The 15,591-nt window shown below is 34.6% G+C and overlaps 1 protein-coding gene across 3 annotated transcripts; it reads left to right on the plus strand.

The window, feature by feature from the left end:
- Nucleotides 1–514: 514 nt before the first annotated feature.
- Nucleotides 515–5,559, plus strand: LOC131036367 (gamma-humulene synthase-like). Of its 3 annotated transcripts, XM_057968239.2 has the most exons (9): nucleotides 515–705; nucleotides 795–979; nucleotides 1,198–1,309; nucleotides 1,891–1,982; nucleotides 2,078–2,167; nucleotides 2,509–2,866; nucleotides 4,300–4,551; nucleotides 4,651–4,951; nucleotides 5,211–5,559. In XM_057968239.2, exons 1-8 carry the CDS (start codon nucleotides 592–594, stop codon nucleotides 4,945–4,947), a joined length of 1,500 nt encoding a protein of 499 aa, XP_057824222.2. In that variant the 5' UTR covers nucleotides 515–591; the 3' UTR covers nucleotides 4,948–4,951; nucleotides 5,211–5,559. The 3 variants fall into 3 exon arrangements, with proteins under 3 accessions (XP_057824222.2, XP_057824246.2, XP_057824237.2); XM_057968263.2 differs by lacking the exons at nucleotides 515–705; nucleotides 795–979 and adding an exon at nucleotides 1,553–1,797 and having other exon boundaries at nucleotides 1,195–1,309; XM_057968254.2 differs by lacking the exons at nucleotides 515–705; nucleotides 795–979 and adding an exon at nucleotides 1,553–1,797 and having other exon boundaries at nucleotides 1,198–1,313.
- The last annotated feature ends 10,032 nt before the right edge of the window (nucleotides 5,560–15,591 follow it).

Below are 15,591 nucleotides of genomic sequence, written 5' to 3' on the forward strand. Positions count from 1 at the left end.
GGTCATAGTTGGTAAGAAAGATAAATTGTATTGACATTTGTCATTAGTTAATAATGGGACCCATTTTATGGCACAATTAGACAATTAAAATATTGCTTTCAACTTTTGGTAAGTTATAGCAAAAGTATCATAGACAATTGATTTGTTAGATTTTTTACTTGGTTTCCCTTTCAAATCTTTAATGCATAAATTAAAAATTCAATAATGATTAATATTGATGTGAGTGTGTGGTCCAGATATAATGACTAATTCCAATATAATATAAATATCTATTAATTTTATGTATCAATCAAATACCATTACCATCAGAATTGACTTAGTTGAATTGGAGAGAAGATCATTTCATATCTCCGATGGATTCTCACCACACAATTCACAATATATGCTTTTTGTCATTATATGGCTGTAAAAACACACTTAGCATAATTACATTTCCAGAAAAATAAATGGCTAAAAAATTAAACACGTTCATTGAACACTAAATACCATGCAAAGCATATAAATATCAGTGTCCTTGTGAAGTTGAGCACAAGCATTCAACTTATAAATTTTTGTTGGTCTCAATTTTTTTGGACACAACATTTAATTGCGATGTCTACTTTGAAGGGAGATAACATTTCTTCTATTTCTTCTGTGGAAACACCTCAAAAATATTTAAATCTGTGGAACGATGAGTTTGTCCAATCTATGGAAACACCATATGGGGTAAATAACTTCTTTTCTATTCTCAACAAAGTTTTCCTTTGTAGATTCTTCTGCTATTTTTTCTTCCTTGTTGATTGTGCATTTTTCAGGGATCTGAATACCGAGAACGTGTGGAAACACTAGTTAAGGAAGTGAAAATGTTTTTAAAAGAAATGCAAACTGGATTAGATGGTGATTTGATCGAGCGACTTGAGATGGTTGATGCATTGCAATGCCTCGGAATAGATCCATATTTTCAGGCTGAAATAAAAGAAGCTCTTGATTATGTTTACGGGTTTGTTGAATTTTTCTTTTACCATTTGGGTTGCTAACAAAATATATAAATTGTGATGGAAATCCTAACATATTACTCGATTGTCAGTGTTAAAGTTTCTATATAGGTGATAAATATCTTTTGAGGTTACATAGCTCGCTTGTGATAGAAATAGTTTTGCAGTGGATCTTACATGATTGAATACATTAACAAAAAGGTTTAGTTAATAATGGATGCAGATGTTGGGATGGAAGTGTGGGCATGGGATTAGAATCCAGAAGTGTTACGAAGAATTTGAATGCTACAGCTTTAGGACTCAGACTTCTCAGGCTCCATCGTTATGGTGTATCTGTAGGTACCCAAATAGCGTAATATAATTTAAATATATTTTTCAATCCTTATTCTATATATGAAAGTTGCAACTATCAGAGAATGTATATATATATTTTTTGATATATTTATACTGATTCCAATAACTCACTGTACTTTTAAAATGTCTTTTCTTTCATTATCAACCTTAATAATTTCTTTATTGTTTTCTAGTACTTACATAGAGATGATTAATGATTTGTTTATGTGTTATACTATGGGAAGATGTGTTGCATAACTTCAAAGATAAAAGTGGGTAGTTCTTTTTCTCGGAAGGAAACAATGATAATAATCAGAATATTATTGTAGAGGAATATGGGATGCAAAGTATTCTCAATCTCTTTAGAGCTTCAAGTGTGGAATTTCCAGGAGAAAAAGTTATGGAAGAAGCGAAAATGTTTAGTTCAACATATCTTAAGCAAATATTACAAAAAAATGAAAATACATATAAGAAAAGTTTTCTGAAAGAGGTAATTTTTTTTAAATTGAATTATTATATTAAGAACATTCTTAAAATAGAAGTTAATGGATAATTATTAAATTTTATCATTTTAATTCCATAGGTGGAATATGCACTCTTGTATGAATGGACTCATACCTTTTCTAGATGGGAGGCACAAAATTTCATTGAAATATATGAAGAGGACAATTTCAAGTAAAAGTTACAAATATTATTATCAATTATTTTTCAACTTTTCAATTAATAATAGATTTTAAACTTCTTTGAGCTAATTAAGAGATTTTTTTCAGGTTAAAGGATAACAAGATTCTGGAATTGGCAAAATTAGATTTCAATATATTACAGTTTGTGTACAAGATGGAGATGAAAAAAGTCTCTAGGTAATTATCACTGTCAAACAAATTAAATAATTTTTTTTTTGAAAATGATAGATTTAAATAATATGAAAGCAACAAAAACAATTAATAATGAAAATATTATAAATTTATGCAATAGTTTAATGTTTGATCTAATCATAAATTAAACAGTTGATTACTTTGTTGATATATTTGAATGAATTCAACCAAGGTTTATCATGCATTGAGAACTACCAATTTAAAACATTTATATTCTTGATAAGAGCATGGATATAGTTAAAAGAAAAATTTAATTATTCTGAACCTATCAATTTTAAAATTAATTATTAAAAAGAATGTAATAATTTAATTTATTTTTATGACAGTTGGTGGGCAGAATGCGAGATCATTAAATTGATTTCAATTAGACAACGTCCCATGGAATATTATTTGTTAGGAGTTAGTGCTGCAGATGAAGAGGAATTTTGTAGTAGTAGAATGGCTTTTACCAAATCAACAACACTTCTTTCTTTAGTGGACGATCTTCTTGATGATTACTTAACATTTGAGCAAGCTGAACTTGTTGTTAGGTCTATTACTCAAGGTTGGGATATTTCTATTGTACAAGATATTCCAGTTGATTTCAAGAGAATTCTAGAATTTATTTTTCAAACAGTACATGAATTGGCAAATGAGGCAACTGGAAAGCAAGGACGTGACATGATGCCATTTATTACAAAAGTAGTAAGTATACTTTTCTAAAATATGAATTTATTATTTGCTTCTTTTTTTTAATTCAAATATTACATGATATAGTAATAATAAAAAAATACCTTAGATTCAACATTAATAAGAAAAAACAAACTCTTATGCTATTTTAGTTTAGAATTGTTTTGTTTTATAAATATGTTTTAATTTTAATTTTAAAACTGTTTCATTTCATCTTAAAATTTAGTTTTAGTAATGTATTTTTTCTAGTTTTGTATGTAGCTTTTAATTATATTTTTAAAAAAATCTACATTAATTATTTTATTTAAAATATAAAATTAGAAGTTATTTTTTTACTTAAAAAATATAGTACATATTATATACTTATATCTAACTTTTAAATGTTTCATTTATAGACATTAAGATATTTTACGATTTTGAAGTCTTTATATTTAAAAATAAATATTTGTTTTAAATTATTTTTATTTCAAAGTTAGGCCATGAATTACGTCATCCTACCACCAATCTAGATCACATCTCTTGACTTAATTTGAAAGTGTTTTTTTTATGGAGCTCCAGACCTACGAGCATGACAGCCCAACAAGGGCATGAAGCCCCCCGAGCTGCTAGCCTAGTGAGGGCCTTCACAAAGTATTTTTTGCCACCCGATATGGGGGCACGAACCAATAGGTTGAACCTCTTCGACTAAGAGCCAAGGACTGAGAGGTATCCATTCTGCCATATTCGCCCGGAGCATGATCCCAACCTCATCCCTTATGATGTTAGAGTCTTGCACTCAGCAAGACTTGATCCTTGATGGGCTCATTTGGAGCCATTCAACTTCATTATAGCTACTTAGAAAAATATAAATAGTATCATGAATGAATAATCTTCTAGATTCTCCAATTGAAGTGTCTTTTTTAGAAAGGCCTATACAAAATATTTACTATTTAAATAATTACAATCACAATTAGGATTTTGTAACACCATACAACACCTACCCTTAAAAAGATGAGGTATTTGAGATAATTTATTAAAATAATACTCATGTTTGCATGAATATTAACTATTGTATATATTAGTATTGGATTCTAGAAACTAATATTAATAGTAGTATAGATATCGTATTTTATTTATTTAAGAGTTATTTTACTTTAATATAAGATTATTTTTATTTACTTTATTGTGAACATAAATTATTTAATTTATTTAAAAATTAATTTAATTATTTGATAGTATTTATTTTATTTGAATCTCATTTCTTTATAATACTTAAAAATTTCAATTTCTTTTAGAAAAGTAAGTGAAATGAAAGTACACTAAGCATGTAAAAGATATAAGGGATATTATTTTTGTATTATTTTTTTGGACAAATTTATTGTGACTACTTTTTAAGATCAAATTAAATTTATAAATTATGAAAAAAAATTAGGAGATTGAATTAGTAATTCAGGTTTATTATGATTTAGTGGGCAGATTATGCTGAAGCTAGTTTACAACAAGCACAGTGGAACATAAGTAAACATGTTCCAACCTATAATGAGTACATGAACATTGCATCAACAACAGCAGCAATTGGACCATTATTGTTGCACCCTCTTCTCTTGGCAACTCAACATTTAGAAGACAACACTATTCAAAAGACATTTAATAATCAATGCAGATTCTATGAGCTCATATGGATGTCTTCACGTTTAATTGATGATTTTCATGATTACCAGGTTTTACTCTTTCTCTTTTAAATTGGTGATTAGATCCAAAACCACATGATATTATACTTATAATATTAGCATATTAACATATTTGTTATGGTAATGAAGGATGATAAACTCCATGGACAGATAGCCTCAACAATTTCCTGTTATATGATAGATCATCTTGAATGTTCAGAAGAAGAGGCAATAAACCACATCAACTATATGATTGACCAATTACTTAAAGAATTAACATGGGAATTTCTAAATCAAGATAGTGCTTTGCTTGATTGGGAAAAGATAAGCTTCAACTTCAATAGAGGATTGCAATGTTTCTATGCATTTGGAGATGGCTTTTCATATCATGACAAAGGAATCAAGAACCGGATAAAGAAAGTTCTTGTTGATCCAATAAAATTCTAAAAAGGTAGAGCTTCTATCATCCAAAAAATAAAATCCTATTATATAATAGTTATTTGATATATATTCTTATTAAAATTATATAATATATTTATGGAGGATGTCCCTCTTTTCCATTGTAGCAATATTTTCATTCTTACTAGATAGGTCTATATATTGATTTGTTATCGTTACTACACCATCTATATATTGATTTTTAAATTGAGTAAGAATATATAAATATTATTAGAAGAAATATCTCACTAACAAGTTTTCTTATTTTTCAGGTTAGAGTGTTACATAAGTAGTCCCAAAGCCTTATTCAAAATACGATGTAATCTATTTGGCTCTTGCTTTACTATTTCTATGACTAGTTTTGTTCCAATTTTAGTTTTTGATGGTTTGTGTTTCAAATTTGTAATGGGTTGGGGGCCTTCCTGTAGTACCCCTTCCCCGATCATACTATTCACGTGTGTATTTTGACTAAGTTTGACTTTTTAGTACCTTTGTAGACTGGTCATGATGTTTATGTGCAACTAGTATGCTATCATGATGACATATGCTTTAATGTGTGTGTGTTTTAGTTAATGATGAATATGCATTAATTTATTGATGATGATTAACTATTGATTTTAATTATGCATTAATGATTATGGACTACCCCTTTTAAATGATTAGTTGATATTCAAATCTTTAAATTCAATTAACTAGTGAGTTGATCAATTCAAATTGTGAAATGTAATTGTATTATGCATTTTGAATTTATAAAAATAAACTTTTTAAGAAAATTAAAATATGGGTTTCAGAGGAAGAGAATGTGGATAATTATGAAAAGTTTGGTAAGGTTTTTAACATGTTTTCTTCTAAGGTGGCTTGTAATTTCTGCAAGCTCTTGGGGAGTCATTGGTTGGAAATTTGTCCTAATATTTCTTACTCTGATTTTTTATCTCATTTTGTTACAATATGTCATGATGTTTTACTTGATGTTGAATTGATCTGACTTCTGGTTTCCACATTCATATTTCCATCATTGTGTAATCGCGATATGGTTTCTTCTACCTTGGATAATTACCATTTTGATGTGTGGTCTTTTTATTATGGTGGCTTTCTTCCTCACCATGAGCTCTTGGGTAATGGCTGGTATGGTCAATTATTGTTTGAATTAAGAATGGGGCTTGTAGTCACACAAATCTGTCCATTTTAATAAAATGAATATTTCGTATTTATTTTGATTAAAAATCCACTAGCCAACAATTAATTAAATTAAGATTTAATTAATTCATCTCCAAACATCCTTCTATTAATTAAATAAATTATTCAATTTATTTTAATTAATTCATTAAATCCAATTCCAATCAATTAAATAAATAAAATCTATTTATTTAATTAAAATCCCCTATTCCTCTTTTAAATAAATTAAATAAAACATTTATTTAAATCATTATCCCCACCCCACTTGCATTTTCCTACAAATGCAACTTGCACACACTTATTGAAATAAATGAATTTTTATTTTAATAAAATCCTATTTTCCCTCACCCACCAAATCCACTTGCAAAAATCTAATTCCCTTCTAGATTCTTCTAAACCCCTTCCTAATTAGCCTAATCCATCTCCTAATTATTGTCACATTCCTAAGCAAAATGGAGTCACTTCTCAAAGTCTAAAAGTCTTTGATAACCATTAAAGGCTTTCAAACCTTCAACCACTTAATTCCTCAAAGTCTTTGATAGCCATTAAAGGCTTCCAACTTTCAACCACTTAATCCCCCAAAGGCAATGGTCAAGCTGAAGCATCCAATAAAAACATATTGAGGATCCTAAAGAAGATAGTCAATGATGCCAGTCGTGATTGGCATGTTCAATTGAATCCAGCATTATGGGCATATCGAACTAGCATTCGGACCCCTACAGGTGCAACTCCTTATTCATTGGTCTATGGTGCCGAAGCTATCTTACCTATTGAGGTCGAGATACCATCACTACGGGTTTCATTGCACAATCTCATCGATGATGAAGCATACAGAGTATCCCGTCTTTAGGACTTGGAGTTACTTGATGAGAAGCGACAAGCTGCATACAATCATCTCAAAGCCTATCAGCAGCACATGAGCAGAAGCTACAATCACTGAGTTAGATCTCGTACATTTGAGGTAGGTGATCTTGTTCTTTGAGAGAATCCTCGCAACCAACCAAACTGAGAACATCAGGGCAAGTTTGAATCAAATTGGTTGGGCCCATATGTTGTCACTGCTGTATTCGGGTCCGGGGCATATCAGTTGGCTACATTAGATGGAGAACCGCTTGCAGATCCAATCAATAGCATGCACCTCAAACGGTTTTATACCTAAGGTGTACAGAGCATCAGGCTCCTCTGCATATCAGAAAAATACCAAAAACATTCAGAAAATGTCCTGAAGAAAATACAAAAACATTCAAAAATTCAAGAAAAATCATACATCCAAACGGTGAACAACCACTCCAGTGGCACCTTGGGTAAGTGCGATGGTGAAAACCTGGCAAACAAGCGCCACTCGTAAAGGCAATGACTCCATTATCTTTCAGGATCGTTGCAATCACATTCATACATACACACATCCGTCCATCTAACCATGGCTTGTTATTTGATCTGTAATCCAAGAAAGTACTCCATGCGTCTAGCATCCCACCCTTTCATAGTCAGGTCTACAAACTGGGGGCAATACCCTTATCCTAGTGATGGAAGTGGATTCTACATTGTCTTATGTGTCATTACGCTCTTCATTCAGGCAATCATCCAAAAATATCAAAAACATTCAAAAAAAATGACTCTCACACAATCCAAAAACATTCAAAAATGACTCTCACAAAATCCAAAAACATTCAAAAATGACTCTCAAAATACCAAAAACATTCAAAATTGTTTCATAAAATCCAAAAAACATCGGAAAACCCATCAAAAATCACACAAAAAAACATGGCAACACATTATACATACTCGTTCGCATAGATGCAAAACAAACATTGACAAAATACTCACACAATGACCATTTATCAATCAAACCACACAATCAACATCAACACTCAAAACTGTCTTCAATAAGGATGCATCCTTCCTTACCAAAACAAAGACAAGATGACATTTTCTTTGACAAGAAAATTCTGTTCAGCTATCAAATACTTGGTTGATTCATGAGTAATTCATTTGTTTATCTGTATCGGGATCTTTCAACATTGTTTTGTATCGTTTGCGCATTATTTCCGATGAAGTTCTGGGGCATGTACTAATGGTGTCTACATGGGAAGTTCACTAAGTTACGTGATCTTATGCCAAATGCAGTCATAAATCACTACGGCTTGCTGACTACAGCGTATACCTCGACCATATGAGCATGAACCATTACCAAGGATCCTTATTCTTTATTCTTTATGTATATATACTATTTGGTTGCAGGTACAATGCTCATTCTTTGGTTCCTCTTCCTCCAAATTGGATAAAGGTTTTATTTTCTTAGTATGGTATGTACTTGTCTCAGGATACGATCAGCCTAAGATCAAGGAGGATGATCCAAGTCATGCCCAAACAGAGATAATCCTTGTCTGTTCCGCAAGCAATACTCTGGTCGACTTGACCCTTATATCAAGTCGTTTGTATTAACTTGCTATATTAAAATCCATGAAAGGAATACTCAGGTCATCTTGAATCCTTATGTCAAGATGCTTGTATTCTCTTCCAACATTTTAAAGCTCAATGATGAAAATAGAGCACTATGGATCGTCATTTCATCTCATCTGTTTATACATTGCATTCCATTGCATATCACCCATCCATTCATTCATTCATATGTAGGATTTACATGCAAAAATGATTAATAAACGCTGGTCTTGGATACAATCACGACCGAGTACTCTGATACCTCATCAATGCATCATGCAAAGTCTTAAAAACCTTGCATTCTTCATGGTCATATCATCATTACATTTAGGTGCATCTTGCATTACGTCCATTCATGTCATTTTAAAAAAAACTTAAAAAATTGCATATAGTTCATTGTTGGCATTAGTTTTCATTAAAATCATTTGCATCATTGCAATCAATCATAAATAAATTGATTCATTCATGGGATCAACTTGTCTTTGGTTGTTTTAAATCATTTACTAAGCATTTCATCCAGTGTAAATTATCCATTATCATGTTATTAATCTTTTCATCATTTATCATTTACATACATTTCTTTATAGTTAAAAAGATGCATTCATTCATTACTAAGTATCTTCTTATGCTCATTGTAAGATTCATTCACATTGCATTCATTATCATTACATTAAGGTGCAGTTATTATACCCATTAGTTATCGTATCATCCCATTATCATTTGTACTTACAAACATATTTAAAACGCATTTAGAATCATAAAACAAATTTGTTTACACAACATTGGTTCATACCATCTAATATATCCATTTTACGTATACATTCATTCTACACATCATCATATAAACATTTGTCCTTTACATTTTGTTTATCCGTATGCAATCATTTAAAACACATCATCATATAAACATTTGTCCTTTACATTTTGTTTATCCATATGCAATCATTTAAAACACATTATCATATAAACATTTGCACTTTACATTTTGTTTATCCATGTTACATTCATTTAAAAACATCTAGATGCATACTCATACATAACATCATTCATTTGACCATTGCATTAACTTATCATTACATCGCAATAGGAAACACCATACATCCTGTTCATACATCAAAGCATAAGCATATATCATCATGGCATTACATACATAAAGCATTACATCACAAATCAAATACATCATAAACATCTAAAACCTGCATTCATATGTCAGTATCCAACATCATAAATCATAATCAAAACATGCATAAAAGAAACATCTCATCAAATGCATACATGTACACATATACATCTAAGCAATAAATCATCATCATGCATAAACATCCATACATAATCACATGCATAATCATCACAATATGGGATCCCCTCATATATATCATCTCATAGATCAGAGTACAATGAAGTCTACAAAATCGGCTACCAAGAGCCATCCAAGATACAGTCCATAAAAAGACAAAGATACAATATATATATGCAAAAATGCTCTCTCAAATGTCGCTCTGGCCAGATGCTGTACCACCCCCACCCCTACCTGCTCCACCACTGGTACCTGCACCACCTGATCCATCTCTCCGTGGAGGCCTCATCGAACCCCCACTCCCTCCTGCATCCCCTGATCTCTCCTGCCATAGAGGACCCATCACACCCCCACTGCTCTGCATCCTCTGTGATCGCTCGGATCTGGCCTTCCGCATCTGTGAGTAGCTGAGAGCTCACTGGCTAATCGGTACCACCTGCTCATATAACCCCCACCAGTACTCTATCTCTGCCTGAGCTCACCGCATCTCCCTCATAATCTCCCTTGAAGGCCCATGTGCTCCAGTCCGCACTCTCTCCTGCAGCTCCGCCAATCTCTCCACCGCAGTATCTCTCTCCCGTAGCACCACTGTCAGCTCTGACTCATGTGCAAATAGCTGTACATCCCTAGCTGCTACCTCCTCCACCACCCTCCCCTGCACCACCCTCCCCTACACCTGTATCCATCGGGATCTCTCTCTCCATCCCCCTCCCACTCAGCTGCACTCCTCCCTGCATCAAAGGTCCCTGTGATATCTGAAGAGGTAGTCCACCTCTCCCTCTCTGCTGCCTCGACATCCCCAAACCTCCTCCACCTCCTCCTCCTCCTCCTCCTCCTCCTCGGCCTCCTGCTCTCCGTCCTCATCCCCGTCCTCTCTCATCCTCAAAAGATGGGATCGGCTCTGCCGGGTCTGATATACGAAGAATCGGGTGTGTCGCCCGATATTGTGTATACTCTGCTGTCACACCTGCATCAATGACCCTCGGTCATAGGTCCCATGGCCTCGCCTGTAGTGTCCGAAACTCTGCCAGTGCCTGATCATACGGTAGCACTGGACCCCATGCATACCGCTCTCGGATCACTCGTGCATACTCCCCTGATCCTCTAGGTAGTCCCTGCTGCCGTCCAAACTGCCTCATCACTCGTCCCGGCACCTGTCTCTCTACATGATAAGAGGTTCTCCCAATGAGGAATCAGGTCATGAAGACATACGATAGTGCCTCCGCATCATCCTCCCATGGCTCACACTCCAAGTATGGCCGCTAGATCATTGCATCCAAGTCATCCAATGCTCGCGGCCACCACTCTAACTTCCCCAAGTGGGGCTGACTCATCATGCCACTATACATAAACATGTATGGCTGGTCCACGGCTCGGAATCTGAGACTCACCGGTCGAGTCACTGGTAGGTGCTCCCATGCCCAAACATGTAGCAGCGTCATGCCCACTGCTAGAGAACCCTGCCCTCTGTACACTACCTCGTGGAGCTCCTGATACATGTGCGCTAGCACGCACGACCCCCAGGCAAATCGGGTCCCCTCAGTCATCATCATCTCTATCACCTGTCCCCATCCCACCGCCAATCCATGTGACCGCCTGTCTGGACACAAAAGTCCTCCCATGATCCTTGATAACACTACTGGAAGGGGCTCATATAGTGCCGCTATATCCTCCCATGCGATCAAGCCATCATCAATGTATACATCCTCATCAAATATCCTCTGACAAGACACTGTCCCCCAGGATCTATCATATGTCACCAGCTCCCCCTGAATCAGAATCCGAAGGATACACCACACGTCCTCCAAAGTCACCGTCATCTCTCCCTGCGCTAGATGAAACATGCATGTCTCACTATGCCATCGCTCTGCCAAGGCTGTAATCAGGCCGTGATTCATCCGAATCACGGGCATGTGCATCACCTCGTACAACCCAATCGCTGCTATATAGTCAATCTCTATCTGCGTCAACCAGTCCCACAACCCCTGTGTCGCAAGATGGCGCTCGCGTAACTGCAACACGCGTAGATCCTCCTTCACATCGACATTTATCAAATCACCATCAATTGTTTTGTTATCAAACTTTCTTAAGTTTAAACCTAGACTATCATCAGATACTTTGATCAAGTATCTTTGGGTCTCAACAGATAAGCAATCATGGCCACCTAGACTTCAACAGGCATTTATCCTAACAAATGACCTAAGTCTCATCAGGCTGCTATGGTTCAAAACAACTCCCACTTCACTTCGCTATCCATCAATCATTACGCATCAGGAGATTTATTTTTTCCAAAACTGGGGCATCTCATTATCAAAGGCAAAAGCGCTATTTTATCTACAAAAGTGCTAGTTTTCCACAATAGCGCTACAACCCTATCAAAAGCGCTCAAACAGCTCTACAAAAGTGCTACAATAACAAAAGCGCTACAACAACAAAAGCACTAAACCCACTATACAATAGTGCTATTACACATCAATAGCGCTCAATTAACCCTACCATAGCGCTACTTCATCTATAGCGCTAAAACTTGCCTACATTAGTGCTAATGAATACAAAAGCGCTCAAACCAAACCATAATAGCGCTATTGTGGCACAATAGCGCTAATTCATGGAGCAAAAGCGCTAAAACCATAGTTCCAGTGCTCTTGCTCCGACTTGACTTTGACTCAACTAAAAACCTATCAAAAATGCATCAAAAGTCAGTTTTCGAATTTGCGTACCGCTGGTCTATAGTCGGCTGGGCGCTGGAACTGTCGGACTCGCTCGAATCTGTGCTCGATGATCGGAATCGGCATCATAGCTCCTCCTTGCTCCTCCAAATGTCACTGTCAGAGCTCTCGTTTTCAACTGGTCGCGGTCACAAATGATCCTATTTTCACCCCTTTCACCCTATTTATACCCCCCGCCATCACCGTAACTTTGTCCCGTTCATCGCCATGGTCCCCGTGAACTTCCCGAGCCCCCCATTTCTCCATGTTTCCCCCGATTTCTTCTATTTTTCACCAGTATACCTAACTTCTTCTCTTCTATCCCCCTGCCAATTTTCATTCTTTTTCGAGAGATCGCCCGATTTTTTGAAATTTTTCGGCCCATCTCTCGAGGGGGCATACCACCCATTAAATTTACATTTTATGGGGCATTTCTTCACACCAGTTTTTTTCTTTCTTTGAAACGATGCGATAAACTGCACCGTCTCAAAGAGGGGCAAATGTAGTCACACAAATCTATCCATTTTAATAAAATGAATATTTCGTATTTATTTTGATTAAAAATCCACTAGCCATCAATTAATTAAATTAAGATTTAATTAATTCATCTCCAAACATCCTTCTATTAATTAAATAAATTATTCAATTTATTTTAATTAATTCATTAAATCCAATTCCAATCAATTAAATAAATAAAATCTATTTATTTAATTAAAATCCCCTATTCCTCTTTTAAATAAATTAAATAAAACATTTATTTAAATCATTATCCCCACCCCACTTGCATTTTCCTACAAATGCAACTTGCACACATTTATTGAAATAAATAAATTTTTATTTTAATAAAATCCTATTTTCCCTCACCCACCAAATCCATTTGCAAAAATCTAATTCCCTTCTAGATTCTTCTAAACCCCTTCCTAATTAGCCTAATCCATCTCCTAATTATTGTCACATTCCTAAGCAAAATGGAGTCACTTCTCAAAGTCTAAAAGTCTTTGATAACCATTAAAGGCTTTCAAACCTTCAACCACTTAATTCCTCAAAGTCTTTGATAGCCATTAAAGGCTTCCAACTTTCAACCACTTAATCCCCCAAAGTCTCCAATAACCATTAATGGTTAATTCAACCCTCCCACATGGTTAAAACATTTGTTTTGACTCAACCTCTACCCAACCCAAGGGTCTCATCAAGCCTTTAATGCTTTAACCATGATTATCTCTTAATCATTTGCACAAAGGTTTATCCTTGAATTAACTCCTAATCCAGTAGGTAATCCTAATTTAGGCTTGACCCTTAGCCTTTAGATAACCATGAGGTCTTCTCAGGCCTTTAATGCCTCCAACCTCTTCTTTCAACCCAACCCTATATTGACACTTGTCACCATTTCATTGGTGCCAATTGTGCACATGGATCCCCAACTTTCAAGCTTGACCCTTGATTAAACCTTTCAATCTTGACCATCCATTGCTCCATTTTTCCTATAAATAGAGCCCATTCCTTCATAATCCAAAAATCCTGAAAACTTGTAAGCATTTAGACTATAGACATTTTTAGAGAGCATTTAGCATAGCATAACTAAATCTTGTCTTTTTGGTTAAAATACATCATTTTAGCATAAAATTAGCTTTTCATTTCATATTTTGGAACTTGGAGAGGAGAGGAACAAGGGAGAAGGAACTAGGAGTATGTTAGGAGGTATTTGGAGATGCCTCATCATGTTTGCTTTGATAGTTAAATATGCTTGCATGCTTGTAGTCTCTCTTTTGGTATGCTTTTTTAGATTAGTTTTCGATTGATTAACACTAATGTTTTGTGTGTTTTGTGTTGTTTGATCCTAGACTAACCTTGTGCCATTTAGGAGGGCATCAGGGCTAATATGTGACACCATGGATGATACTAGGGCTTCTATGGATTTTCTTCTATATCAGGTTCCTGCTCAGTTTGTGGACAAAGCTTGGGTTGATTTTGAGGCTTTGCATTCGTTACTTTCTTTGAGTTTCTTGTTTTCTGCTCCTGCTCGGTTGGAATTCCCTCTCAGGGTTGTTCCTCCTCTGGATGTAGACCATGATCCTCCTATTGAAGGCACTAGCTCTTGGTCTTTACATGTCTGATTACTATATTCTGGAGGTGTGGTATGTTTTTTGATGTAGATATGGCTATGGGCTCCTTGGTGGTGTGGTATTTTCTTTTATGCAGATATGGTTATGGGCTCCTTGGTGTCTCTATATGATCTTTTTGAGGAGATTTTTTAAGGTATCCTACTCTTCATTTTGTATCCGGCTAATGCTCTGAAATTGGTAAAAGTATATGGGCTATTTGGTGTTTTTGCATGATCTTCTCGAGGAGTTATATTTTGATATCCAACTCTTCATTTTGTAACTAGCTGGTTTTGTATCTAGATATGTCCTATGAGACCTCTTTGTATAGTTCAAATTGTATGGGTTTGGGTGGGTATATGGATCGTCTGGATATGTAATAGCTATTTTGTAAGGGTAGTTTTAGGTTTTTATTTAAGGCGATAACCGAAGGTTTTCTTGTGGGTTCTTTCCTATCGGTATGCCTTTTGAACCCATTGTAAAAATTATTAAATTTAATAAAAACAGTTTAGTGGCTTGCCCACTTCTATTGAAAAAAAAAAAATTCTCCAAAATATCTTACCATTGACTTTGAATATGTAAATTTGAAGTTTTATATAAAATTTAAAAAATCAAATTTTGGAGAGGAAAAAGCATTTTTGAATATTAACTTTGTGGAAATGATTTATTTGGTAAAAAATAATTTCAACCTAAAATGGATTTTTAGGTCAAAAATTTCCTTTTAACCTATATTTTCAATGAAATTTAAAAAAAAAGTTGTTTTGGGGGATTGAAAATTTTTGGGGATTTTGGTTGGAAGATGGAGGAAGAATTTCTTGACTTGCAAGTTGGGCTCATCTCATATTTCTTCTAGGATAGCTCATCAGGTTGTATTCTATTTTTTTTTAATGTCTATGTTTTGTTGAAAATTTTATTTGTATGAAGAAATTTT

This window comes from Cryptomeria japonica, chromosome 10, assembly GCF_030272615.1.
Source record: "Cryptomeria japonica chromosome 10, Sugi_1.0, whole genome shotgun sequence".
NCBI lineage: Eukaryota > Viridiplantae > Streptophyta > Pinopsida > Cupressales > Cupressaceae > Cryptomeria > Cryptomeria japonica.

Excerpts from the sequence above, each read along its gene's own strand:
- LOC131036367 (XM_057968239.2), top strand. The coding sequence starts at position 592 with ATGTCTACTTTGAAGGGAGATAACATTTCTTCTATTTCTTCTGTGGAA. Across the intron at positions 980-1,197 it reads GCTCTTGATTATGTTTACGG|ATGTTGGGATGGAAGTGTGG; the intron begins GTTTGTTGAATT and ends TAATGGATGCAG. Across the intron at positions 1,983-2,077 it reads TATGAAGAGGACAATTTCAA|GTTAAAGGATAACAAGATTC; the intron begins GTAAAAGTTACA and ends GATTTTTTTCAG.